The sequence below is a fragment of the Ascoidea rubescens genome (genome assembly GCF_001661345.1).
Source record: "Ascoidea rubescens DSM 1968 unplaced genomic scaffold ASCRUscaffold_17, whole genome shotgun sequence".
Lineage (NCBI taxonomy): Eukaryota > Fungi > Ascomycota > Saccharomycetes > Ascoideales > Ascoideaceae > Ascoidea > Ascoidea rubescens.
The window spans coordinates 283832-310164 of record NW_017962929.1 but is presented as its reverse complement, the minus strand read 5'-3'; the positions used below and the strand labels follow the sequence as shown (position 1 = coordinate 310164).

Here is a 26333-nt window from a genome sequence, read left to right as displayed (position 1 = left end):
AACAGAGAAATCTTGTCTCAATACCTCTCAAGCGAGTTAAATCTAATGAAAATTCTTTGCAACAACCCAAACTAATATACTATATCCCATGAACATATGCATTATATTGACATTATATTAGCATTATACCACTTAATCAATTATAAATAAAATTATATATTAATAAATTATATATTCTCAAATGTTATACAGCTTCCACTGCAACGGTTGTTTTAAGATAACTGCTAACACCACTGCAACGGATTAATGTATGCTGCTACATGTGCCGTCCTAATGGTTAACACTTCATGTATTTAAGGTTTAAAATGAATCAAAACTTTTCCAAAATTATTGAACTGCCCCATTGGCCAAAAGGTTAAGGCATCTGCCTCCTAAGTAGAAGACTGTGGGTTCGAGTCCCATGTGGGGTGTTATCAATTATTTTTGAAGCTTTAGTTTTACTTCTTCTGTTGCTTCTGGTGGATAAACTTCCATTCCATTGGATATGCTAGCTTTGCTTTTATTGATTGAGAACTTGAATTTACTTTTTGCATTTTAAAGAGAGAGCGAAGAAACGCCAACGGCAGAAAAACTTTAATGAACAATGGGCAACTTCCCGTCAGTTGCTCAAAACGCAACTTTTGAAAAATACCCTGAAAACAATTCATTTTTTCTTAAAGAAGTTTGATATCGATCCATCATTAGTTGATTCATAGTATTTGCTGTGTTTTACTATATTATATTTTATCCTATATTATCATATCATAGGAAGTTATTGCTGTATATAATGGAATCTACCGAATCCTTAAGATTGCCTACTGATTTGATCAACTTAACAGCGAAAAGGAATAAAAACCAATCATTAAATCCAAAACTGAACTATCCAATTTTTTTAAAAGACTATCCAAATTGGATTAAAGCGAGAGAATCATTAAATAATAATTTAAATGATATTCAAGCTTGGTCCGAATTAATTAATCAAACCAAAAAAATTTTATCAGTCACACCAATAACTGACGATATTAAAAATTTAATTCATAAAACATTTAACGAGTTATTAACTCGATTTCCGTTATTAGTTTATTTTTGGAAACAATATATTCTAATTGATTTCCAATTAAATAACAATGATATTATTTCTTCGATAAATTTATATCAAAGAGCATTAAATGCGTTTCCAAATTCAATCGAATTATGGTTTGATTTCTTAACTATTATAATTAAAAATTTCCAAAAAAATTTTTTAGATGCAATTGAATTGATCCAATTTGAAAAGATTGAGAAAAAAGAAAAATTTGAAAGAGATATTATTATAGAAGTTACAAAAATTCGATCAATTCTAAACAATTCAGTTGAATTATGTGGGTATCAATTTTATTCAGATCCAATTTGGGATAAATATATTGAGTTTGAATTGCTCTTAAATTCTATAATTGAAAAATTAACGACAAAAAAATTTGAATTGAAAAGAGATTTTTATGATGTTTATAAATTCAAATATAATGATAATAACAATAGTAACGAAATCCAACTAAATATTTTAAACATTTATTTAAAATTAATTAGAATTCCTTTACATCAATATGCCAAATACTATACCAAATTTACGAAATTAAAACCATTTTTTGGAATTGAATTGTTATTAAAAAATGATTTGCAAGAAGTTGAAAACTTAATGAAACGAAATTACATTGAAAATATTAACGATTTACCCAAGAATATATCAAATAGTTTTATTGATAATTATTTCAATAAGATTTTTCTAAAGACACAAAATGATGTTAAATTAAGATGGAACTTTGAGAGTAAAATTAAGTATCGAAATTTTAATTTCAATAACTCAATTTCAATACCAGATAATGAATTGAAGAATTTTTTGGATTATTTAAAATTTGAAGAAACAAATGGAGAAAAATCACAAATAGCCTCACTATATGAAAGAATTTTGATACCATGTTGTTACAAAGAACAAATTTGGGTAAACTATATTAAATGGTTTTTAAAAAACTATCCTCAAGATATTAAAAAAATTAAGTTGATTTATGATAAAGCGGTTAACAAATTTCTCCCTATAAACAAGAAATTTTTAAGAGTTAATTATTGTATTTATTTAGAAAAAATCAAGGAATTTGATGATGCGAATGATTGTTATTTATTGTTGATTAAGCATTACAATTTATTAATTGATAATAGGAATGGCAGTTTAAGTATGAATGATAATAATGAAAATATTAAAGATAAAGAAAAAGATAAAGGCAATGCAATTAAATTTGATGAAAATGAGTATAAACAAATGATTAAACGATACTTGAATTTTTTGAAAAGATGGCTAGGAATTGATAAAAATCTTGATAATTTAGAGATAATAATCAATTTATATTTTTCTAAAATTAAAACAGGAGTTACTAATAGCGGAAGTGGTAATAAATCTACAAAATATGGAAAATTGAACAAATTGGATAAAGAATTTGAGCCGTTACTTCAAATTTGTGATGATTACATGATTTGTTTAATTTTGGTGGAATTCATTGAGATAAGTTATTTGATTAGGTATAATACAGGAATCAATGGTGTTAATGGGAATACTGGAGTAAATAATGGAAATACCAACAATAATACTGATAACAATAACAATAACAATAATAATAATAATAATAATGATAATGATAGTAATAATAATAGTAATGTTATTATTAATGAGTATATTAGAAAAATTTATTTGAACTTCTATAAAGAAGAAGTATTAAAAACGTCTATTGAATTCTGGAGAAGTTATTTTAATTTTGAAAAACAATATGGAAATTTTTATAATTTGAGAAAGCTAATAAGATATATTAAGTTAAACACATATTTACCAATAGTGGTAATTAATGATTTTGTTTATCTTTATAGTGAATACTTGTTAAGTAACGCTATAAATTTGAGTAATAACGTTTATGGATGTTACGAGATTGAAGATAATAAAGGGAATAATAGTGGAAATAACAATAATAATACTAATATGAGTGGGAATATTATTAATGGCAACGGTATTAATAATAGTAGTGGTGCAGTGAGTGAAATGAATTCGGTTGGGAATAATGATCCAATGGCATCATTAAGTGTTATATTTAAGGAGATATTAAAAAGCGAATCAGAGATTGAAGGACCATTTTTCCAAAATTATTCACATATCAAGCGAATAAATGGAGTTGAAATGGAGTTAAAACCGCTCATAAGCAACCAGCTCAATTACAATGAAACGTTGGGCAAAGTTCCCAGCCTACCACTATTTAAATATGTGGAAAGCAGAAGTAAATAAAGACTATATAGTGATAAGTAGTAACAAATGCAATGTGTGATCTTTGTGAACTTGGTTTATGGTTTTTGATTTTTGATTTTTGATTTTGAGTCTTGATCTGGATATGATAGATGTTTGAAATTGAACTGATCTGGAAGTGATTTGGAGTAAAATTAGAGTTTGAGCTTCTGCATTTGACTGCACCCATAGCGATGGTCCCGAGCAGAAGTGGAGCCTGGAGTGTGCACAAGGACAACTGCTGCAGAAGATGAACGGGAGTGCGCGCACTACAGGGGCTGCGGACAAAAAGCAAGAGCCCTGCAGAAGCGGGAGGTGGACGCTTACCAAACGTGATCAATGGGATCCGGCCCGTGTCCGTGGGCGGTTTTCCTGGCGGTTTTCCTTGTTTTATCTTGTTTTAACTCATTCGAACTCATTTTCGGAGCACAGGTGAAGTAGTTCAGATAATATTATTATTGTTTGTGCAGTGAATCAATGGGTTAATGGTTTAATGATCTCAGGCCGCTAGTTGTGAAAATGGACTTATAAATCTATGAGATGAAATAACATTTCACAACACCAGTTCACTGCTGTTGAGACTATCCTTGCTGAGATGTTTATACTCAATAGAGCATCTTCAGGTGAGCAAAACAACCAGAAAACAAGATTAGATTTGTATCAACCCAAAGCATACATAAACAACACATTAAACACATTTAGCTAGTTAGAAGAGTAGGAACAGTTCCAGATAGTTCCAGATGGCCTGGAGTGATTCAAAACACATGAATAATTGAGACAAAATAGAAATTTGCTTGAATTCTGATTATGATTCTGATTCTGATTGATAGGCTTATTTTTTTCTTGTTTTTTTCTAGGTGCTTTTCTTTTTAGTGTTTTCAGTGTTTTAAGTGGTTTTAGCGTTTTTGGTGTTTTCTTTTATAGAAGTAGTTTTAAGATTTGGTCAATTACCCTTTATTTCTGTTAGAAGGTTACATAATGGTTGACTATTATTTCATGTTTCTGGAACAAACAAACAAATTTAAAACCAGGACAGTAGTAATTCAATTTGATGTTGCTGCCTAAAAAACCGTAACGAATCGTAGAGTGTAATGATCACAGTGGGATACTCATAGTATGATACTCATAGTATGATAGTATGGGCACTGGATGGGGACGATCAGTAATTCTGTTAAAACTACAAACACAATTATAATTAATTAGCACAGTCTTAGCTTAGTATGCTTTGGCTACTTTAGGATTTGATAGTTTAGGATTTAGATTTTTGTATGGCATGGATAGGGGATGGGATGGAATTGTAGGATGGAATCATTGGGTGGAATCATAGGATGCCTATACATTCAAATAACAAATAACCTTCAAATAACATTAAAATATCATTCAATTAACATCCAAATTACATTCAATAGACACTTCGTAGACACAAAAAGAATCGTAATCATATTGTCGCTTTTCAAATGAAATGACTATTGAAAAAAAGTAATAACAAATAAAAAAGTAGCAGCTACAAAATAGTAAATACTAAGTGGTAGACACAGCAAATAGCAGATATATTGCAAATGAAATTGAAACTTGATAGGTCATTATTATAATATTTCAGTACTTTAATAATTATTAATTTTATTTAATTTTATTTAATTTTATTTAATTTTATTAATAATTTATTACTATGTTTATTTATACTCTTATTCACACTCTTATTCTTATTCGCTATTTCGTCTGTTTTGTAACCTAAATTACTAGCTGCTTGATTTATAACTAATTCTTGATAAAGAGTTATCAAGAATTGCAATTCTAATCCGAATTCCAACAATAAAATTTAAGATTCTATTCATATTGCTACCAATAATATAAAATTACAATTCCTAACGATTTCTTTTGGCTTAACACTATTGACCAGTCCAAATTGGATTCAACGGAAGCTGATCTCCTGAGTCCTACGACAAATCTGAACGAATAAATGTGAATAAAAGCAAATTAAATTCAAACAATCATATTTATTCTTAGCCAGTATCTCAGTTAATCTCAGTTAATATCGTTTGCTCTCCTTGAATCTCACATAGCTCTGCCAACTCAGAGATAACCAAACTGTATTGCCGAAGTGGTCACCATAAAGACCATTCCAAATTCCCTTCTTTCCCTCCTGCCCAACAGTGCCAATCTCTGATTTTCTGTTATTGGGCAACTCTTTTGTCCGATATTTGGTATTACGATTGGTTGTATTTGATGGTATTACAATAGTATCACACCAGTATCACAATCCACAGTAGCTTGCAATTAGCAATGCCATTGCTCTCACTATTGTGTCCTAGTACTGTTCCTATCTTTATCTTCATTAGCTTTTTTTTGTTTTACTCTTCTATTTACCTGTAGTTTTACTTGTAGTTTTACTTGTAGTTATATTTATGTTTATTTTTATTTTTATTTATTTTTATTCTAATTCTTATTCCTATTCTTATTTTTATTCCTATTCTTATTTTGCTTGTTGTGTTTATTTTTAATTTGAATTTAAAAATTTCCACCTGGAAAAACTGCAGCTTGTACAATCTTTGTTAGCACGTAGTGGTGTTGAACTCCTTAAAAAAGAACAAACCAATCCCAAACAAGAGATGTCTTACAGTTGTGCTAGCCAAACAAAAAAACAGCTAAACAGCCAAATCGTAATTGTATTATCGCAGTGCTATTTTGCTTCCCTTTTATAGTCCAATACTTTACTAACATCCTTATTAATATTCTGATTGAGGCTAAACACTGGTACAGTATTTTGCTTTGCAATTCCTTTTTCTGCCGCTAAATCGGTACAGATCACATGATAAAGCCCTACACAAATGAGATATTTTAGCATGGTTATATATGAACACGTGTTTATAAGTTACCCGCTTTGCTGATAAACGCAGGCGAACACAAACCAAGACGAACACAGGCACAGGCGTGTTGAAAGCGACCACGCCTGTTTGTTAACGAGTCAACTCTGATTTGTGTTGGGCATTTCCAGAAAAATAAGCTACTTGAGAAAGAGAGTTTAGATAGTAAAGTGTCCATGATTTAATCCATTAATTATATAGTTATATACCCAGGTTTTTAAAGAGAATTGTAGAGAATAGTAGAGAATAGAGAGAAGAGATAAGAATAGAAAAGAGAAAAATATTGTGGTGAAAAAAATGATGCAAGTTTTGAAAAATAGATTGGTTAAACAGAAAAACTAGTGAAATGAAAATATTTAGTGAAATTAAAATATAGTAAGTAAGCATAACAGGTGTAATTATGATAAATAGTTAAAACTCGATCTGAGGTTACTTGTGATATTAATATCATTGTAATTCAAGTAGTGGATAGGAGTTAGTTTTTGACTGCTATTGAAATTGAAATTGTTTGGAAGAGTTTCCAAGCTCACATTAAGCCCCATGTTAATATTAAGACCCATGTTCATGTTCATTTGATAATTTGGAGTCTCAGGAGTTAAATAGATGTTGCTAATATTGTTATTGATATTAGTATTGTAAGCGCCATTTCTTCTTGGATTCAAATTTTTAGAAGATGATAATGGCAATGAGGTTGAAGATTTTAATTTTGGTAATTTAGAACTATGTTTGGCTCTTAATTTGGTCTTTAAAAGATGAGTTTTGATTAAACTAATCTGATTAATAAGATAGTAATTTGACCAAGATTGAACAGATTTAAAATTATTTAAAATATTGTTTTTGAAAAAGAATTCGTTTAAAAGATATCTTTCCAAAAGATTCAATTTCTTTGAAGGAACTTTGATTAGCAAAGACCAAGTGGTTAAAGTATATGAACAGTCATCAACAATTTTATTTGATAAAATTAAACAAGTGATTAGGATTAAAGAAAGTAAATCATCAGGGTTTTTATATTTGTTGTGGTTGAAATTTTTATTTATAAATGAATTAAATTCTTTTAAATTATCGCTATTGTTCAAATAATTAAATTTAAATTCATACAAATAATTTAAAGCAGTTTGAATAACAAAATTAGATATTTGAGTCTTTGATATTATTGATTTGAATTTTTGAATAAACTTGGAATTATTCTTCAAATACAACGGATTTGGTTTGTTATTGAACCAAATGAACAATGAAGATAAAGCAGCAAAATTACCATCGAGGATAGATTTGCAGTCAATTTCCTTGTTTTTGTTTTTACAGCTAGTGTCATTGTTACTGATATTATTATTGTAATTAGAGGTGATGGGGGTTATTGGAGATTCAGAGGCAAAGTAACTTTGAGAAGGAGTGGTATTGCTGGATGACAAAGATATAGGAGAGCTATAGTAGGATAGAGGAGTTGGAATAGAAATATTTGAAGTATAGTACATTTTGATTGAGGATATTGAAAGAAGTAAAATTGATTAGTTGTAACCAAGTAATTATTAGAATAGTGATAGTTAAGAAGATGAAGAAAAAAATAATTAAAGAATTATAAATGAAAGTGATCAGATTATATAGAATAACAACATCATCTTGGAATATATATAAAAGAAAGGAAAAGAAATTGAATTTAAACTAAATATTAGATTGAATAAACAAATTAATAATTAACAAAACTGATAAATTGCAAAACGAAAAAAAAAATATAAGAAAACAAATCACAATCTGTAAGTCAATTCACATTAAATCAAATTAAAATTAAATTAAATTAAAATTTAATTAAGGAAATGAACATGAAATAAAATTCTAAAATTTTAAAAATTAAATGGAAAGAAATTCAAACCAGTTTAAAATTTAAAATTTTTGCAAAAAATCTCAGTTTTTCTTGTTTTTCCAATTATTCCAATTTTGCTATTTTTGCTATTTTTGCTGTTTTTTCCAAAAAAACCCACAAATCCTAGAAAAAAACATTTTTTTCTGGTTCAAATCACACTTTTTTTCCAGATCTTGTCAATCATTGCGCTTCGACGCAGAAATCCCACTTTGTGCGGGTGTTCCAGCGCGTACGGTAGCCGGACGCAGATAACTGCGGTAAGTCCACGCTGACCCTCTGCCACCGGGTGAGATCTGGCAGCAACGCACCGCCACTATGGTGTTGGCCCTGCAAGAACAGAAGCGCAAATTGCTAGACACACTCCCTGGAACGTTGGCGGCTGAAAGCCCCGTGGCGCTGGCTCTTTCCGTCTTCCTCAGGGGCTCCGCGTCCGTGGTTTTGTGGCGATGTGGGCTCCAGGGATGTGGGAGAAAGAGGAAGAGCCAGCAAAAGGGTAGAGAAGAAGAAAATGGAGGAAAAGAAGATGAGCAGGAAGATGATCAGGGAGATGATCTAGAAGATGGTGGTGATGCTTCCAAAGACGCCCTAGAAGGTGCTGCACACAAAACTGCCTGTGCTCTTTGTTCTACTTAGCAACATCTGCACAGCATTTAGTATTTATGATTTAGCATTTAATATTTAATATTTGTTTATCACCAACTTCGTATAATCCCAATAGCAAAACACTCAAGTTAAAACATGACAAGTTTTTTCATTTACTTCTAAAGTTCTTTTTACCCACAAATTCAAATCTTTCATCAAATGAGATCAAGTTTATATCTTTTAGCAACTTTTTACTGCTTTTTTTTTACTAAATTTTTATTAATTGTTCTTATAAACCAGAAAAAATTAGAAAAAATTAGAACAAAAAATTAAATGTTCTTACATTTCTTTCTTCTGCTGTTTTCAACTATGAGTGAATCATTAACAAAATATTCTTTGACCTGTTTAAAAGTTTATTCGCCCTCTTTTATCACAATAATAATTTCATATTTTTCAGATTTCAGATTTCAGATTTCAGATTTCAGATTTCAGATTTCATACTTCATGTAGCTCATACTTCATAGTTCATCTATTTCAGAATTCCTATGAGCCTGTTTACTAATCCTTTCATTACTCTACATTTTGCTTTTGGATTTCATGATTTTAATTTTTTCTTAACCATTTTTCAATTATTGTTTTTTTTATTTTCGTTTTAATCTGCTCATTTTCTTCTTGTTTTGTATTTTGGTTTACTATCATTAAGTTTCATTTTGAATTTTTATTCTGAAAAATATGACAACACTTGTTTTTTTATTTTCTCACTTTACTATCGCTTTTTCTACTTTGTTTTTATTTCTGTGTTTGTTTTGTTGTTTCTTTATTTGCCTACTGATTATTTCCCTATGTTCCTATTTCTGTCCAGCTTTCCAACCAGGTTTGCCAATTTATCTTTTTGTAAACCCATCTGGTTTCATTTTATCAGTGAAAATCTTCAACATACAGCACAATAATCATCTGCTAACCAGCTGCACTACACTACTACCTACACAATTTTCTTTTTTTACTTGTGTTTAGGTTTTTTTGGTCTTTTGCTTTTAATTCTTTTTTTATAACTCTGTCCTTCATTCTTTTACTACCCTACCTATTTATTTACCTATTTTATTATTTATCTGCTTCTTTAAAAAATATTATATTCAAGTTGCTAGTTGATTAATTGAATTATTTCATTGGCTTCACCTAATATCACTTATTTATCTTCCTATTTTAAAACTTTCACCTATTATTTTCTCCTGTTTTTTTTACAGTTTTTTCTCTATTTTACAAAAATTTGGTAGATTTTTAACTGTTTTCTTTTTTCGTCCTCTCTTTGATCATCGTCCCATTATAATGGTCACCAACATTAACGCATGTTTATGCAGACCCACACATATGGATATGGATTCTTTTTCAATTTTTTTCAATTTTTTTTATTTTTTAATTTACAATTCTTTGGCAATTCTTTGGCATTTATCTGACTATTATTTCAGAATCATCTGGCTATTATTCCAAAAAAATAAATAAACCAAAAAGGAATAATTTGTATTATATCACTATTCATGCTATTTAAGACTTGGTTTTATGGCTTTGCTTTGGGTCCCCAATTCTTAGTAGGATTTTGCTGATATCGAACTATCTTGACTTTTCGTAATTTACTTATCCTATCTGATAGCTCATTCCTTTCCCAGGTAATCTTTATTTTTTCATCTTGAATAAAACTCTGACTGAAAATCTTAAAAATCACTGAGTCTTTTTCATATTTATTGATATTAAAATCAGGATTCTTCTTGATGATAAAATCTTTAAATATCTCAATAATAATCTCCCATGGTGCATTAGTCTTAATGGAACTTGCCTGGGCATGTGTTAATGATCCGTCATATTTTAAATTCCCAATAGCTGCAAATAAATCATTTAATGGTGCTAATGGTGTCCGTAATAAACTCGATAAAGTAGCTGGGCTAAAATAAAATGCTTCTTCAATCTCATTTTTAGCCAATGTTAACATTCCTTCAATTCTCTTTTTGGTACCATATACTTTTTCATCTTGAAATTCCTCTCTATTAATCTTTAATACCCTTTCAACAAATTCTTTATCATGTATCTTATCTCCCCACATTGGTCCTGCTATTATAAATTCATTTCCACAGAAGTTGCATTCATCTCCAATTCGAATTCGACTATTAACAGTATATTTAACTGGTTTATTCTCTCTTTCAACTCGTCTCCCTAAATATTCTTTATGAATAACTCCACATCTTTTGCAATAGTAACAAACCATTGTCTTTGACGCCAAATCTTTAACTAATATAGGTGATCTTTTCACTTTAATAAAAATTCGAACATAAAAATCAATTGATAAAGATAACAATGGCTCAATTATTTTCCCGTATTTACTTGCAGTATTTGCAATCATATTAATCACCAATCTTAATGCTGATTCATGTGTTGAATCTCCCCGAATGTTGGTTCCACCATATAATGAAAAACATTTTTCAGGATAACTGTTTCCTGCTAAAACAGCTAAATCGGTACATGTAACCAATAATAACCCATTATCTTCGATACAATTAATCGCTGCATCGATAAATGGTGCAGCTGTACCATACGGATCAAGATCAATCACATTGATTTTCTTATTTTTGGACTTATACATAAATTCATTAGCATCGCCTAAATTCGGTTTGACGATGTCTCCAATTTTATTATACTTGATGTTTTTTTCAATCAGTTTAACTGCGTTAGGTAGTAAATCATTTGCAATAACTATTCCAACATTTGGAATCTCCTTTCCATATCTAATGGCTCTTAATCCTGTAGCTGATAATGCCTCTAATATATTAATCCTTGGTCTGTTATTATCTATAACCAGAGGTTTGGAATTTTCTTTATCATTGTTATCGGTCTTATTTTCACTATCTTCAATTATTATCTCGATATTTTCATGATCGTTTTCTTCATTTATTTTCAAACTTTCAATTCTATTTTCACAAACTTTTTTTATAGTCACATTATTTTTATTATCTTCCTCTTTTTTGTCTCCATTTTGGGTGTCCTTTTCAATTTCATTGTACTTTCTTTTTCCATTTTTCTTCTTATTTTTATTGGCCTTCCCTTTTGCTTTCTTATTGCTCAGATTATACAACTCATCCCATGCTCGAATGGCTGCAACACTCAAGTCTCTATTAAATTGCTGAACCGGATTGTAAAAAACTTTATTTTCTTTTGGAAACAATATATTTGCTTTTCCTTCAGTGATTATATTGTAGTCATCAAGATTAATGGAATCAGAAGTCATATTCACAGTTTTCCCACTTCTCTAATTTTAAATATTTCTAGTGATTGCTTTGAAATTTCTAAATTTTTTTCTAGCTTAATTTTAAATTTATTTTTCATTTTCTCACGCAGTTTCCCACGCAGTTTATCACGCATCTCATTACGCACCTCATCACGCATCTCATTACGCAGTTGCGAGAAACTGCCCATCGTTCCGTTTCTGGAAAAAATTCTTCCAATATAAAAAATATCCCGGAATTTCTTAGGAATTGCTTCTTATCATCTAAAAATTGAAAAAATTATAAATCAAAAATTAAAAATCACAAACACTAAACTTAGAATAAAAAAGTTCCTAAGACAACACTTTAAATATATAAAATTAATAAATAAATTAACAAATAAATAAATAAATCAAATAAATAAGTAAATAATCTCCATTAAACAACTAAGCTAGTGTGTTTTATTTGAAGACTAACACCTAATAGCTATGTCTTTCGCTTCAAGTTGATAACCATTTTTATAGTCTGTGTTACCTCCTATTTTTTGATTTGTCTATTTGTCCTTTGCATTTTATTCATTAAAGGGTCAGTAAAAATACTCTGCTTATTGGTAATTGCACCTCAATTGATCTCACTATTAGTTTGCTGATTAAGTTTTCTGTTTTCTGTTTTCTGTTTTCTGTTTGGTTAATAGAGTAAACAAATCTACAAATTTTTGAAAATCTTTTTAGAGGAAATGAAAAATAAAAATAAAAACATGTTCAAAATAATTTCATCATCGAACTTAGCCAACATCATCCAACTAGAGCAATCATGCTACGACTCATAGCAGTTTTACCGGCTTTAATAGTAAAGAGTTGATTACATCTCCAATATTAGCACAACCTCCCTCAGGATTATAAAAAACACTGTTCACACATTTGATTATTAATTATTAATGGATCTGAAAACCTTTTCACAACTTGACAAAATTATTTCATTTTTATTAATTTTGATAATTTTTTTTTGAAAAAAGTCTTCATTATGAATCATCTAGCCTTTTGTTAAGGCAATCTATTATCTAAAAATTTGTTTCATGGTTATTCTTTTCAACTATTTTTCCTAAAAAACTAAAATAAACTTTTTAAAACCTATTTAATTAGTAATATCTAATAACCACTAAAATCTTTAAATCAATTGAAATTTTAGTTTTATGATGTCCAATTTGAATTTTTCAGATTTCCTCATTTTATAGTATATTTACGTTTATGTTTATGTTTATGTTTATGTTTTTTATTTAATTTATTTCATGTGAAATTGTGATTTTAAAAACAAAAAAAAATAAAAGGAAAATAAAAAAGAAGGTCATGTTATTAGATACTAAATCAATTTACAAGAGATGATAGAAATATTAGAGATAGTTATTTAAATGATTTACTTTCTCGGCAGTTTTTAAGGTACAATACATTTATTTCAAGATTTGTGTGTAGCAGAATATCAGATCAGCAAGGATTTTATAATGATTGGGTTAAAACAAGTGATCAGTACAAAAATTTTGATCTGATTGTGTTTTCTTTTTCTACTAGGTTTTAATAATTAATTATCAATTATTTATTAATTAAATATTCATTTGAATATTCATATTAGAATGTATAGTAATTAATAAATTAGAAACAAATTGATTAATATTAAACTAACACATCTCAAAATTAAACATTTTTGGCAATAGCAATAACAAAAGTAAAAAATAAAAAAAAAAATACAAAGGAAAAGAGAGGATATAAGAAAGTCAGTTATGAAAAAAAACAAATAATGAAAGTAGAAAATTAAAAAAACTGAATATCTAAGATTAAATACAAAGTCAAATAGAGTGAATTAGGAAAAAAAATAAATAAAAAAATAAATAAATAGATAAATAAATAAATAAATAAATGATAAAATAAACCACAATTAATTAATAAAACAAAATCAACACAAGTTAGAAAAATTAGCAGATGAAGTAAAAGAGATAAATAACAAAACAGATTTTGAATAATAGATGAAAGAAAACCATAGTAAAAACAGAGGAAAAGTTTTAAATATAAAGCAAACTAAATGTTCATTGTAAATTATAGACGATGTTCAGGGACCAAGGAAAACAAGATTGAGAAAGCAGCACTTGCTAAACATATTAGGATTAATACCCAGATACTTCTTTTTATTAGGAGAGTGCCAACGTAATGTTCTTTTATTTTCATCAAGCCAAGTTTTCTAGCAACAGCATTTGGAGAACTGGTATTTCTGGTATAAGGATAATCATCGGTAGATTCGTGAAGGGTATTAGTTTCGCAGTATTTAGCGAAACACAAAACTGGATCTAGTCTGAAAATTGCAGTCAATATAAAATAGGAACCAAAGAAAAAAGGAACAGTGACAACAGGTCTTGCACTGCTTGGTTTATAGCCGAGAAATATTAGAGTGTAACCAATCCAAAAGCCTGAAAATAAGAAAAACAAGCCAATGGCTAGTCTAAAGTTGTAGGATTTGACAGTTATATTGTTGAGTGCAGCGTATTTGAGGAAATTGGGAAAAGCTTCTCTTTCCATTGCTTGAAAGACGTAATCTCTAGATTCATCAAAAACCTCAGGATCATCTCTCCCTTGAATTTCAATAGCGTGATGGATAGATCTAGTGATTCTATCAGGCAATTGTAATTTCTTTTCAGAGTTATCGATGAAATAGGTGACTAGGATTCTTCTCGAAGATAATCTTAGATCATCTCTTGTAATTTTGTCCTTCAAGTGGTCTTTAGAGTTGTAGTTTATATTTTCGTCGTCATTTAGCATTTGTTCAACCATTTCTGGGGAAATGGTTGCAAGGCCTGCAGGACCAGAAGTGGCAGAAGTTTGAGTCCCAGATTTATTGATGAAATTTATTCTTTCCTTTTCAGAAATATTTTCAGTGAGTGGAGAAGGTAGAGGAAATTCGTTATTTTTTGTGTTTTTTTCATTTGTATAGCTATCGTAAACCTTTTGAATTGCAGGTAATATTGCACTATCATTTTTTTTATGAGAAAAACGATTGGTGATGGGAGATTTTGAATTTTGGTATCTTTCAATATAGGAAGAAATGACAGGATCGTTGACCTGTTCATCGCCTCTGAGAAAGGAAGATAGTCTTTTAGGGTTACTGTCATCAAGAACGCCATCATTGACCAAGGCTTCTAAAAGAATAGAGGAAGACACTGAGTTTCTTTGAAAGGGACTGTTGGCGACAGTGGTGCCCTGGGTTCCGGTGATGGTGGCAGGACCACTTATAGTGGAATTGGAGTGTTTCTTTGACTGAGTAGGAGCAATTGAAGGATTAGTAGAGGTTCTAATGTCTGGCAGCGATGGCATGGAGAGAGGAGTCTCCAAGACACTTTCCCTCAAGCCCTTGACGTACTGTTTGCACAAGGCTAGATGACTAACAACATCAATCCAAAAGTCAAGATAGTCCACAGCATGCTGGTTGTCCCTCATGAAGACGTAGAAGGACCAGAGGTCAACTGGAGGTAATGTCTTTCTGTTGAGCACCTCAAAGAGAGTGGGAAGTCTGTTCAAACGCTCGCTGGTGCGCCCATAGAGCTGAGACAGCGATTCAGACAGCAGGGACGAGAGCGGGAGAATGGCGGCGGAGTGGGGGCTGTGGGTCATGGCGGCAGGCGAGTGAGAGAGTGGAGCAGCAGAAACAGCAGAAGCAGCAAAGAGAGACTGAAGAGCTCTATTTGAGCTTTCTCACGAATCATGATCTGGTTTCTCAGCTCTATGGATCTGCGACTAATCACAAGCTAATAATAGACATTCCGCGGCCGCAGTGAGACGCAAGGTGTGCGTTTCGGAGCAGATTAATTCAGCCGATTCCGCCCAAAGCAGTGGTTTCTTCCAAAGCGGTGGTGATATGCGCATCTGTGCAGGACTCTGCGTGTCTGTGTCGTGCGATTCTATTGGCTGGCGCTGTATATACTGAGCTTTTTCTGTGATTTATTGCTCAGAGTGCTTTCTGAGCTGTATTAGCTATGTTTCGCCAGTTGGGGTTGTTTTCCATATACGCTCTTCCCACAACGCCAAAGTCCTCCACCAACTGGTCTATGAACTCGGTTGTCAAGTTGGGGTTGATGAAAACTATTCTGAAAAACTCCCCCTCGTTGTGGGCGTCTTTCACTGGAGGTGAGAAATCAATAAGGTACTTGTTGAGCTGGTGGAACTTGTAAACCATCCATCTTGTGATCGGTGTGTGGTTCATGGTTTTGTCGCCAATCTCGTATGGCTCATAGTAGAAACAAACCTGCAAACAAGGTGGACGTGCTGCCTGCTCATTTGCTCTTGAAACATCAAAGCTATTGAGTGTTCTGAACCTTTTGTTCACACCTATCTTTTCGCTAAAGTACTTCATGATAAAATACGCATGATCCACTCTTTCACCAAATCCAACTTTCCCATAGTAATTCCAGGATAGATAAAACTTTAACGAATCTGCTCTTCTTCCACATCCCATAGTTCCCTCTGCCAAATTAAAATTTTCTTCGCTCCTAACACCATCATCTTTCCTTTTGTAACTCTCTAGCAACTCTCTTTGCGATAATCTCCGATCACCACTTTCAACACTACCTTTTATTTTATGAAACAAATAAGGCGCATCCAAAGAATTGGCCGTAACAAAAATTCGTTTGTCCTTCATTAACAAAAACGAGCAGGTCGTTGGAACTCCCAACATTTTATGTGGTGAAACAGTGATCGAGTTGGCTAAATGACTGCCCTTTAACTTATTCTTCAACTCTTTTGAAAATATAAAATTTCCTCCCCATGATCCATCAACATGAAACCAAATACCATATTTCTCACAAATCACCCCGATTTCTTCAAGGGGATCAAACGACCCAAAAACTGTAGTCCCAGCTGTTGCGTTCACATAAAGTGGCGTATATCCATTTTCAATCGCTTTCTTAATGCTCTCTTCAAGTTTTGAACATTTCATCTCTCCTCTTGAATTGACTTCAATCTTGAAAACTGATTCGCTTCCAAACCCACATAACATGGCTGCTTTTTCAACACTATAATGAGAGTGACTGCTAGTAAATACAGCAAATTTATAATTTCCATTTCCTCTTTTTTTACTATCGCAATACAAATAACTTCTAGCAATTTGTAACGATGAAATATTCGACCATGATCCACCAGAAAATGTTAGCCCTCCACTATTCTCAGAGTATCCATCATAAAACAATTTGCTATACTCATATCCAATCTTTTTCTCAATAACTGTTAAAATCGGTGAAACCGTAAAAACATGCGAATTCGTATTCAATATAGATAAAACTAAATCTGATATTACTCCAATAGCATTAGTTGACGAGTAAAGCTTATCCAAAAATCCAAGTGACCATGTATTTACACTATTATTCAAAATAAAATCAACATGTTCCAACATTTTATCATAATCTTGTTTATGATACCCATTCCCAATATCCGGCATTTCAATTAATCCATTTTCAACTATTCGATTGTAAAATTTCAATGGTTCATTTGCTCCATCAACTGCATTCACTCCATTGGCGCTTTGTGCAAATCTGACTAGTTTTTCTCGAATTTTTATTAATAGATAGTCAAGAATCTCGTACTCTGCCTTATCTTTTGTCATTTTAAACAAAAAGTAATATTCAACTTTTTTTCCACCTTTTCTATTTGATTTACTTGAATTTTACCTGTATATATCTTAAGTCATGAAAGTTTCCCACAAAAATTTCAGATTAAACGAGTGATTTTATTACTATCCAATAGCTTCGTGCGTGGAATTACTAATGTTTTTTTTTTCCTTCGTCCTATCTTCTCTCTCGTTAAAATTTAATTGCATTTCCAAAAAATCAAAAAGCTTAAAAAATATTCAACTTATTGTTATTCTATAAGCATGGCCTCAAGTATTGCCATCGTTCTAGATATTGAAGGCACTATTTGTCCAATATCCTTTGTTAAGGACGTTCTATTCCCATATTTTCTTAAAAAGATACCCGATGTTTTAAATTCAATCAAATTTCCAATTTCAAATGCTACTGTCAAGGACCCTCAAAATGAAAAACTCGAATTAATCCAAATTTTATCTTCTTTTCCAGAGGATAAAATCGCTTCAAAAGAAAAATTATTGGATTATATCAATTACTTGGTTTCAAATGATATAAAAGAAAAAGCTTTGAAAAATTTACAAGGCTTGATTTGGCGGGTTGGTTATGAAAATGGTGAAATCGTTTGTGATTTATTCTCTGATGCTTTTCAGTCGATTAAAGACTGGTCGACCAAGTATAAAATTTATATTTATTCTTCTGGAAGTGTAAAGGCTCAAAAATTGTTATTAAAATACGCTAGAGATGATAGTAAACCAAAATCTTGCATTGAGGATTTAAATCCTTACATTACTGATTATTTCGACATTAATACTTCAGGTTATAAATTTCAAAAGGAGAGTTACGAATCAATTAAAAAATTCATTGGATTATCATCTAATCACCTATTGTTTTTTTCTGATAATTTAAAAGAGCTTATTGCAGCTAAAGCAGCTGGTTTTAAGGGTTTTCTTGTGATTAGACCTGGCAATTATGAACCCAATTATGAAAAAGAAGGAATCCCTAAGGGAACATTTAAAACCATTGATAATTTTAATCTGTTAGGTTTGTAGATTTTCTATGTTTTATTTATTTATTTATTTATTTATTTATATTCTTATTTTCATAATACAATGGATATTTGAAAAGAAAAAAAAATATAAAAGAAAAGAAATGGTAAAGACAATAAAAATGAAAAAAAATAAAAAAATGAACAAAATTGTTACAATGTATTTTTTTTTGCTGACGAATATATAAAGAAAATTAAAGTATAAGAATAAAATTTAAAAAATTCAAAAAAATTTAAGAAAAAAACAAAAAAATAATCCATAAGATAAACAATTATGCATAAAATAAATATAATAGCAACAAAAAAAGATACAGAGAAAAAAAAATATTAGAATCTTTGATAAAATAATTCAGAAATAACAATTTTTAGAAAGAATCACTCACTAAATAAGAAATTAGCTGCTAATTCTTCGTTTTTGTCACAAGCAAAATAAGCTTGAATTACTAAATTTCTCTCAAAACCCAATTCACATAGTCTGTTGATAGCAGCTTCCTCTTCAGAAGTAATATATAACACATTTTGCCTTTCTCCAGCAGCTGAGCCTTGTGCATTAGTTTCATCTTGGGAGTCGACTTCCATTCGGCTTCCGTCGGGGTCACCAACTTCGAGTTCAACACCTTCCCCCCCTTCGTAACCGGAAAAACCGAGGTTCTCAGCACTCAAATCTTGTAAGATTAGTCTCATAAATTCATCAGGATTTTGGTTAATAGCTTCAGACAATTCTGGATATTGTTCAGCTAATCTTTGCAAATGCTGTTCAATTCTTTCTGGCTCAGTGGCTATAGCTTGTCTCAAAATTTCAATTTGTTCGATTAAACGAGGGTCACTTAACAGAGACAAGCCCGAGGTTTCTGGTGGTGCAGCGGCAGCAGCAGCAGCAGCTTCAAAAAGATTTTGGTTTGTAGAATTTTGCTCTCCAGTTGTAGGAGGTTCAGGTGCAGATGCAGAATCAGAAGCAAGTGCAGGTGGATTTCGAGAATTTAATTCTTGACTGAATCTAACGGTTTCAGGAATTCCAGTTAATAAATACTCAACAGCTCTTTCAGGATTATTAAAAGCATATCTTAGGGCTTCTTCGACTTGAGATCTTTCATAACCCATTTCCATAATATTTAAAATTGAGCTTTCTAATTGAGGACCTCTTAACAAGGATGAGTTAGCCATTGTAGTTCGGTTTTCTTCAAAAGCAGGAGTTGTGGATGAAACTGCTCTGGGAACATTACTGCTGATAGGTGTTTCAGTCAAAGCAGGAGCAGGAGCAGGTGTGGAAGCAGTTGTGGTGGTAGCAGGAGTAGCAGCTGGTTGAATTGGAGTGGATGATTGTACTGGTTCTGAGGTTGTAGATGTGGAAGTGGAAGCCGGGACCTCCTTTAGTGCTGGGGTAGGCTGTGGTTTTGGTGCTTTGGCTTTTGAAATCATAAAGATAATCTGACCATTTTCCTTGATTTTATAAAACTCTGCAGTTTTTTCATTTTGTAAAACCTTTCCTAGAAACAAAAACAGTTAGTGAATGGGAAATTCAAGACCAGAGAAGCAAGAAACTGTTGCAGAGCAATTGTAACACATACCTGAATAAACAAACTTCAACTGGGAAGGTTGGACTTTCTTGACTGTGGCGACTTTGTCTTTTAAAGACGATACCTGTAGGCGAACATGTTAGAAAGCAAAAACGCCGAAAAAAGAAGAGCAAAAGCGTCAGCACAGAAGTCTCACATACCAGATCTGTTGGTTCGCACTCAACAGTGATCTTTTCTTTCTTGAAATCCTTGAAGATGACTTTCATGGTGAAGCAGTTGCAGCAGAAAGAGGGTGGTGAGTTGCCTTTACTTTTTTCAGCGAAAGTCCAACGCCAAAATCTTCCTTTTTGCTGGGCGGGTAATGAAAACCTTATTCTGCCGTCGCACGTCTGTGATCCAAAATTTTGACACCTCGAGAAGAGTAAACAAGAACGAAGGAGTTCAGAGTTCACAGCTCAGAGTTGTTCAATTATCGCCAGCTAAGCAAGAGAATGTCTGTTTTCAGGAGCAGAAACGAGTCTGTGCGTATCAAGGGCCCCACCTCGGCTCTCTCGTCGTATTTACGGCACCACAACATTGGTAGCAACCTCCGCAGGAACATCGACCACAACGTCGACATCGAGGAGGATGCCCAGCACACTGAACCTTTGACTGAAAATGCAGAAGCACCTCAGGATGAGAATTCCATTGTCCAGACAGAAGAAGCCCAAGACGCTACCGAAACCACAGCAAGAACCGCAACCAGGCGTGAAACTAGAGCCAGAGGAGGAAGAGGTTCATTTGCAAATTTTCAGAGAAATTACAATAGAATTCTTGCCAGAAACAACCAGAACAGCGACCATGAATTGAATCTCATTCAAAATGCTGATGGTCTGGAAAATTCTGACGATCCGGAAAATTCTGACGATTTGGAAAATGCTGATGAAATTGCTGAAGATATGCAGATTGAAATAGCTTTTAGAAGAAAAAGAAAATTGAATATCGACTCCAACAATGAATTGAGCGAACACGATAATGAGGATGGATATGATTCACAAGAAGAAACCCTTCTTTTTGCCCTAAGAGGTCCAGGTCAAAAGAGTATCTGTATCGGTTGTGCACGAGGTTTTGTTATTGATGTTTATTGCAAACAAATAACTGAAAACACTCGATATTTTTTCGAGAAATATAATTCTCAAACTGGTTATTTATGTCCTATTTGCACGAAAGAGATTGATTCTATCTATAAAAAAAGAAAAAAAAATCAATTAGCTGCTAGAAAAAAAAGACTAAAAGTTGCCGCTGCCTTATTGAACAAACAAGAATACAAACTCCCTTCCTTACAGGACCTCTGTATTCAACTAGTCTCTAAACACATTGATAACATTGATGAGCTCGGGGAAGTTGGTTTTGGAAATTTATCTAAAATATCAATGGCTTTATCGAAAAATAGATCATTGAATACCAGAACTGCAAAACTCTTTTTTCATTCAGATTTAAAAGAATTAAACTTATATGATTGTTCCAATGTTGGTAATGATGCCCTACGTTTAATCGGTTCTTATTGTCCAAACATAGAATCTCTCAATTTAAATATGTGTGGTCAGCTTCATAGTGATACATTACTATATTTTGCCACCAATTTAAAAAATCTTCATTCTATTTCATTGAATGGCTGTTTTTTAATAGATGATACAGCATGGAATACATTTTTTGAAACAATCAATACTAGACTAAAACGATTTGATATTAAAAACACTCATCGTTTTGGCAATGATTCCTTAGTTAGCTTAATTAAAAATTGTGGAGAAAGTCTACAAGAACTAACTTTATCCAGACTAGATGGATTAACTGATCCAACAGCCTTTCAAATTCTTGGTTCTGATTTACACAAACTAGAACTGCTTGAACTCTCATATCCAAATAAGGAGGAGTTTATAACTAATGAATTGATTATTTCGATATTAGCCAACAATGGATCTACATTAACCTCATTAAATCTTGACGGTTGTTCCGGTTTGGGGGACTCCTTTTTAATTAATGGAATAAGACCATTTTGCTCTATCTTAACAAGTCTTTCTTTAAGATATTTGGATTTGATAACCGATGAGGGAGTGTGTAAACTTTTCTCAAAATGGGATTTAAATGCTGGTTTAATGCATCTAGATTTACAAAAATGCGTCAGCTTAGGAGATACAGCATTGGTCGAAATTCTTACTCATTCAGCAGATTACTTGATTACATTAAATATAAATTCGGTTTATGAAATTACTTCTGATTTTTGGGCGGTCTTAAAATATGTTAAATTAAATTTATTAACTTCATTAAATGCTGGATTTGTTAGATCTATGAATGATAGTACTATCGAATTTCTTGGAAGATCTTGCCCTAATTTATCGCTTTTAGAAGTTTATGGTGCAAATAAATGCACGTCAAAAGCTATAATTAGAAAAGGATTGACAGTTATTGGAAGGCAAAGTGATAGTATTTGATTCCAGAAAGTAGTGAATTAATTTCTCGTTATTTCAATAGTTTTATCATAACTAGCAAAAGCAACAGTTCATGAAATTTTATTGCAAACGTTTTTCTTAGATTATGAAAACTATTGGTGAAAAATAGATAGAATTTAGAAATGATTTAGAAGAGATTTGGAAGAGAATTAGAAGAGAATTAGATAGAAAATAGTAGGAAGCTAAATAAGTCTGTATAAACAAACAATATTAATTACTTTATAATTTTTCTTTCTTTTCATCTTGTAGTTTCATCTTTTTTTTTCTTGATTAGTTTTGAACCAGAAAAAAAAATTACAAAATAATCTTTCATTTAGTTATTATTATAACTGGATTTTTCCAGCTTTATACTTCAAGAAGAAAGTAATATATAAAAGAGCGGCTAAACCAATACTACCAACACTGATATAAGCTGGCCAGTGAAATTGAGATGGTTTATGGAAGACCATTGTAACAGCATAACCAGAAAGTTCACATAAACTTATGATACTTTCTTCGATTGCAGTAAAACCAGCTCTTTCATCGTCGTTAACATATATTTGAATCATATTTTGAATTGATAAATCATAACCCCATAAACCTAGTCTGCTAAAAGGAATACATATACAAAGGATTTTATAAGAATACTTATAGCTTAATAGAAAACTAGTTAATATTGGAATTAGTGAAGTGAATTGAGAGACCAAAGAAATTAAACCAGTATTAATTAAACCAAAATTTTTGTTAACAGGAGGAAAGATTACAGTTGATGATAATTCAAAAATCGAAGAGATTGCTCTAAGAATACCAACAAGTTCATCATTGATTGAAGGAAAAGAAAGCAAGTAAGCAATAGTTGAATTACCAAAGGAAAGAACTGTTAAATACAATAGAGCATAAGAGATAGTTGGAAGACACATTGTTGAGCTTGAAAATACTTTCAAGTTTGTAATAAATTGACTTTTTGATTTTTTTTTCAAAATTGGAGACTGGTTTGAATTTTCGCTTTGGTCTAATGATTCATAATTTTCTTGATTGTCATAAACTATAACTTGTTTTCTTTTAGGTTTTTGTAACTCTGGAACCAAATAATAAACTCTTGCAATAGCATAATATTCAATGGGATTGGAAACTAGGAAAGATACAATAATAAAGACTAAAGAGATTTTAATTGATGTAAAACCAATTACCAAAGCAATAAAAGTAGGACCAAGAAGCTTCGAAAATAAATCAATGGATCTCATTTGAGTATTTAGTTCCACTAAAAACCCCTCGTTACCTTCTTCGGCTATGTGAACTAACCAATCTCTTTGAATTGAGATTTTATTGGCTAGAGCACACAACTTCTCAATGCCACCACATATTATAACAACGATTAAGACAATAACCTTATATCGAGCCAATTTAGGAATAATATGAGTTAATAAAATGGAGAAAGTTGAAAGTATTACGGAAGATCTTTGAATGAAAATAGTCTCACGAACAACATGCAACCTTTCACCATTGTTGACAATGGTAGCAATTGAGGTTGAAAATATAATTGAAGTTAATGAACAACACAAAGCAAACAATGAAGAAGGCAATAAAGTTTGGGGAAATAAGTCAACAATAAAAAGAATAATACCAAATTCATAAACTCTTGCGTTCCAGACATAAAGAAAATGAGAAATGTATAGTTTTTTTTTGATTTCATGAATCACCGACAAACGATCTGTGTCATTCTGATCAATTGTGCCATGTATATTGGAAGTTGAGGTTAAAAGAGGTTGAGTTTCCAAATTTTCAGCATCATTTTTCTTCTTAGGTGATGTAGAAGTCATTGCAGTATAAAAGACTCAAGAAAGAGTTAGAGTTAAGGTATTTTGTGAAAGCTGAAAACAAAGAAAGAAAACCAGTGAAATATTTCAGTCATATATATACTAAAAGTCCCAACAAACGCACTTCTCTCCCTAGTAAACTTTTTTCTATTCCCTTTAAGATAAGTGATCAAAATTTTCTGTGCTAACCTCCAATCAAAACCCGTTTTCAGGCAGATGCAACAACAAACATCCTCAGAGCAGTTCCTCTGCATACATGCGTTGAAATGCTTAATCTTTCTGTTGGTTGCTGTGGAAATACAAAAATTTCCTAAAAAAGCCTTGTGTCCGATGCGTTGGATTTGCGCGTGTAGTGCACAAAACAGCGCATATCCACAGCGCTGGTTCTGTGAGAACGAACATACGAACACTAGCATAGTGGCGGTACGAGTGGAACGAACTCAGAGCAGCACCAGATATAATCAGCGATCAATGGAATGGTAAAGTGGAAGAGTATAAGTACAGCTCAATGGAACAGCAGTTTTGGAGCTGCGTATCAGTGACATGTCTTGTTTTATATTTTATTCAGACCCTCTGTGCAACTCCTCTATGATCTGGTTGTTTACCACTGTGTGCTCAATGATTCTCTCAACGTCTTCTGGTCTCACTCGACCATACCAGATGCTATTGCCTGATTCACTCAAGTAAATAACATTTCCAGCATACTAAAATTGATTTGAGTCAATTTGGTTGAAATTGATTGAAACTGTTAGTAAATCACTAATAATATTTATTGTCAGCCTTCTGATTTGGTGCTAACTGTATCATGATTTTTCTACTTACGGCATGACCTCCAACATGGGATATCAATCCAATTTTGATGCCCTTGGGGTTGTTTTTTTCATCAAACAACAACTTTCTACTTTCAAGTTCTTTGGCAAATTCATCTAGTAGTATCGGCCCGTATAATCCACATCTAATGTCTCTTTTTAGATGTCCACAAATTAAAATCATCCCATTTTTGTTTTTGTAATGTTCCAAGTTGATCTCTTTTTGTGGTTTTTCTTTACTAATGTTTTTGACTTTTTCTCTATTGCAATTGACGTTATTCTTTGATTTGGTTATCAACTTCTTTTTTTCAAACGCAAAAAAGTTATTATTTTCACTACTAATTTTATTCTCAATCTCATTGAAATTGTCGGGTCGCAAATAATTTTTCATAAATTCTTGGATATTGTCATTGTTTTTCATTAACCTTGGGAATATCAAATTATTGGGATACAATATTGCTTTAAATTTATCTATGTCACTTGTGCTTTCGTTTTGATGGTAATCTATCAATGATATCTCCGATATTAGCACTGGATGCAAATTGCTAATAATTTTTCTTTTGAATAAATTAAAGCTTGAAATTATTGATTCCGGATCCATTTCTAACCTTGATGGCCAATCCTTCCCGCTTTTATTCGAGAATATTAATAAATGTTTGTAGTAGTTCACTTTAGTTCCCTTCAACGACTTTTCATAATTAATTTGTTTATCCTTTGGAAGTTGTTTCAATATTTCACAGTTACAGATTTTTCGATTGATATTTCTAGAATAATTATTCATATTAAATCGAATCACTTGATTTATGCCATTTTTGATCATTTTTAGATAAAAGAAATTAAAACAAAAACAAAAATAAAAGATAATTATAAATAAAAGGATATTAGTGAATAGTATTAGGTGATGATGTCTAATGAATTATTAAATTTTACTGCATTAACTCAAACAGTTTCGATGATCGATATCGACTTTTGATTCGCTAAAGTGAGTACGATGATCTTTCCGTCAGATTCGAACCGCACACGGATTTTCATTGATTTCTTTTGAGTTCCATTCTACTGGCCAACTCTTTCCTTAATCAATCACTTGATAACATAAACACAATCAGTATAGAATTAACATGAAATTAAAGAAGAAAAAGTATAAAATTAAGGAAAGTAATAAATCAATTTTATAATTTGTAATTTTATAATTTTATTGTTTTATTTTGTTTGAAAATATAATAAATAT

The 26333-nt window shown here is 31.5% G+C and overlaps 11 protein-coding genes and 1 non-coding gene across 12 annotated transcripts; 5 read left to right on the top strand and 7 right to left on the bottom strand.

Moving 5' to 3' along the window:
* The first annotated feature begins 337 nt into the window (after positions 1 to 337).
* Positions 338 to 410, top strand: ASCRUDRAFT_t165. The gene has a single exon. It is a non-coding gene; the product is annotated as a tRNA-Arg (tRNA).
* A 106-nt stretch (positions 411 to 516) lies between these two features.
* On the top strand, positions 517 to 3326 carry PRP39 (Prp39p). The gene has a single exon (XM_020189346.1). It carries the CDS (start codon positions 767 to 769, stop codon positions 3278 to 3280), a length of 2514 nt encoding a protein of 837 aa, XP_020044930.1. The 5' UTR covers positions 517 to 766; the 3' UTR covers positions 3281 to 3326.
* Positions 3327 to 6306: 2980 nt separating this feature from the next.
* ASCRUDRAFT_77856 (cyclin family protein) lies at positions 6307 to 7822 on the bottom strand. Its single transcript, XM_020194036.1, has one exon. The coding sequence runs from the start codon at positions 7611 to 7613 to the stop codon at positions 6540 to 6542; it is 1074 nt and encodes a 357-aa protein (XP_020044929.1). The 5' UTR covers positions 7614 to 7822; the 3' UTR covers positions 6307 to 6539.
* Positions 7823 to 8314: 492 nt separating this feature from the next.
* Positions 8315 to 8632, top strand: ASCRUDRAFT_72548 (uncharacterized protein; the record flags this gene model as incomplete). Its single annotated transcript, XM_020192088.1, has 1 exon — positions 8315 to 8632. The coding sequence occupies one exon, from the start codon at positions 8315 to 8317 to the stop codon at positions 8630 to 8632; it is 318 nt and encodes a 105-aa protein (XP_020044928.1).
* Positions 8633 to 10136: 1504 nt separating this feature from the next.
* TRM1 (tRNA (guanine26-N2)-dimethyltransferase) lies at positions 10137 to 12011 on the bottom strand (the record flags this gene model as incomplete). The annotated part of the gene is made up of 2 exons (XM_020191298.1): positions 11632 to 12011; positions 10137 to 11472 (listed from the first exon to the last, which is right to left on the bottom strand). Exons 1-2 carry the CDS (start codon positions 11853 to 11855, stop codon positions 10137 to 10139), a joined length of 1560 nt encoding a protein of 519 aa, XP_020044927.1. The 5' UTR covers positions 11856 to 12011.
* Positions 12012 to 13774: 1763 nt separating this feature from the next.
* Positions 13775 to 15527, bottom strand: ASCRUDRAFT_77853 (uncharacterized protein). The gene has a single exon (XM_020194035.1). It carries the CDS (start codon positions 15483 to 15485, stop codon positions 13920 to 13922), a length of 1566 nt encoding a protein of 521 aa, XP_020044926.1. The 5' UTR covers positions 15486 to 15527; the 3' UTR covers positions 13775 to 13919.
* Positions 15528 to 15699: 172 nt separating this feature from the next.
* On the bottom strand, positions 15700 to 17899 carry ASCRUDRAFT_77852 (pyridoxal phosphate-dependent decarboxylase family protein). The gene has a single exon (XM_020194034.1). It carries the CDS (start codon positions 17467 to 17469, stop codon positions 15820 to 15822), a length of 1650 nt encoding a protein of 549 aa, XP_020044925.1. The 5' UTR covers positions 17470 to 17899; the 3' UTR covers positions 15700 to 15819.
* UTR4 (putative acireductone synthase UTR4) lies at positions 17490 to 18599 on the top strand. The gene has a single exon (XM_020194033.1). It carries the CDS (start codon positions 17737 to 17739, stop codon positions 18496 to 18498), a length of 762 nt encoding a protein of 253 aa, XP_020044924.1. The 5' UTR covers positions 17490 to 17736; the 3' UTR covers positions 18499 to 18599.
* Positions 18600 to 18656: 57 nt separating this feature from the next.
* RAD23 (Rad23p) lies at positions 18657 to 20303 on the bottom strand. Its single transcript, XM_020194032.1, has 3 exons — positions 20212 to 20303; positions 20063 to 20135; positions 18657 to 19981 (listed from the first exon to the last, which is right to left on the bottom strand). Exons 1-3 carry the CDS (start codon positions 20275 to 20277, stop codon positions 18870 to 18872), a joined length of 1251 nt encoding a protein of 416 aa, XP_020044923.1. The 5' UTR covers positions 20278 to 20303; the 3' UTR covers positions 18657 to 18869.
* A 159-nt stretch (positions 20304 to 20462) lies between these two features.
* Positions 20463 to 22731, top strand: RAD7 (UV-damaged DNA-binding protein RAD7). Its single transcript, XM_020194031.1, has one exon. It carries the CDS (start codon positions 20503 to 20505, stop codon positions 22480 to 22482), a length of 1980 nt encoding a protein of 659 aa, XP_020044922.1. The 5' UTR covers positions 20463 to 20502; the 3' UTR covers positions 22483 to 22731.
* A 92-nt stretch (positions 22732 to 22823) lies between these two features.
* On the bottom strand, positions 22824 to 24299 carry ASCRUDRAFT_72541 (uncharacterized protein; the record flags this gene model as incomplete). The annotated part of the gene is made up of 1 exon (XM_020192087.1): positions 22824 to 24299. One exon carries the CDS (start codon positions 24297 to 24299, stop codon positions 22824 to 22826), a length of 1476 nt encoding a protein of 491 aa, XP_020044921.1.
* A 502-nt stretch (positions 24300 to 24801) lies between these two features.
* Positions 24802 to 26231, bottom strand: ASCRUDRAFT_77847 (sucrase/ferredoxin-like domain-containing protein). Its single transcript, XM_020194030.1, has one exon. It carries the CDS (start codon positions 25923 to 25925, stop codon positions 25056 to 25058), a length of 870 nt encoding a protein of 289 aa, XP_020044920.1. The 5' UTR covers positions 25926 to 26231; the 3' UTR covers positions 24802 to 25055.
* Between the last annotated feature and the right edge of the window lie 102 nt (positions 26232 to 26333).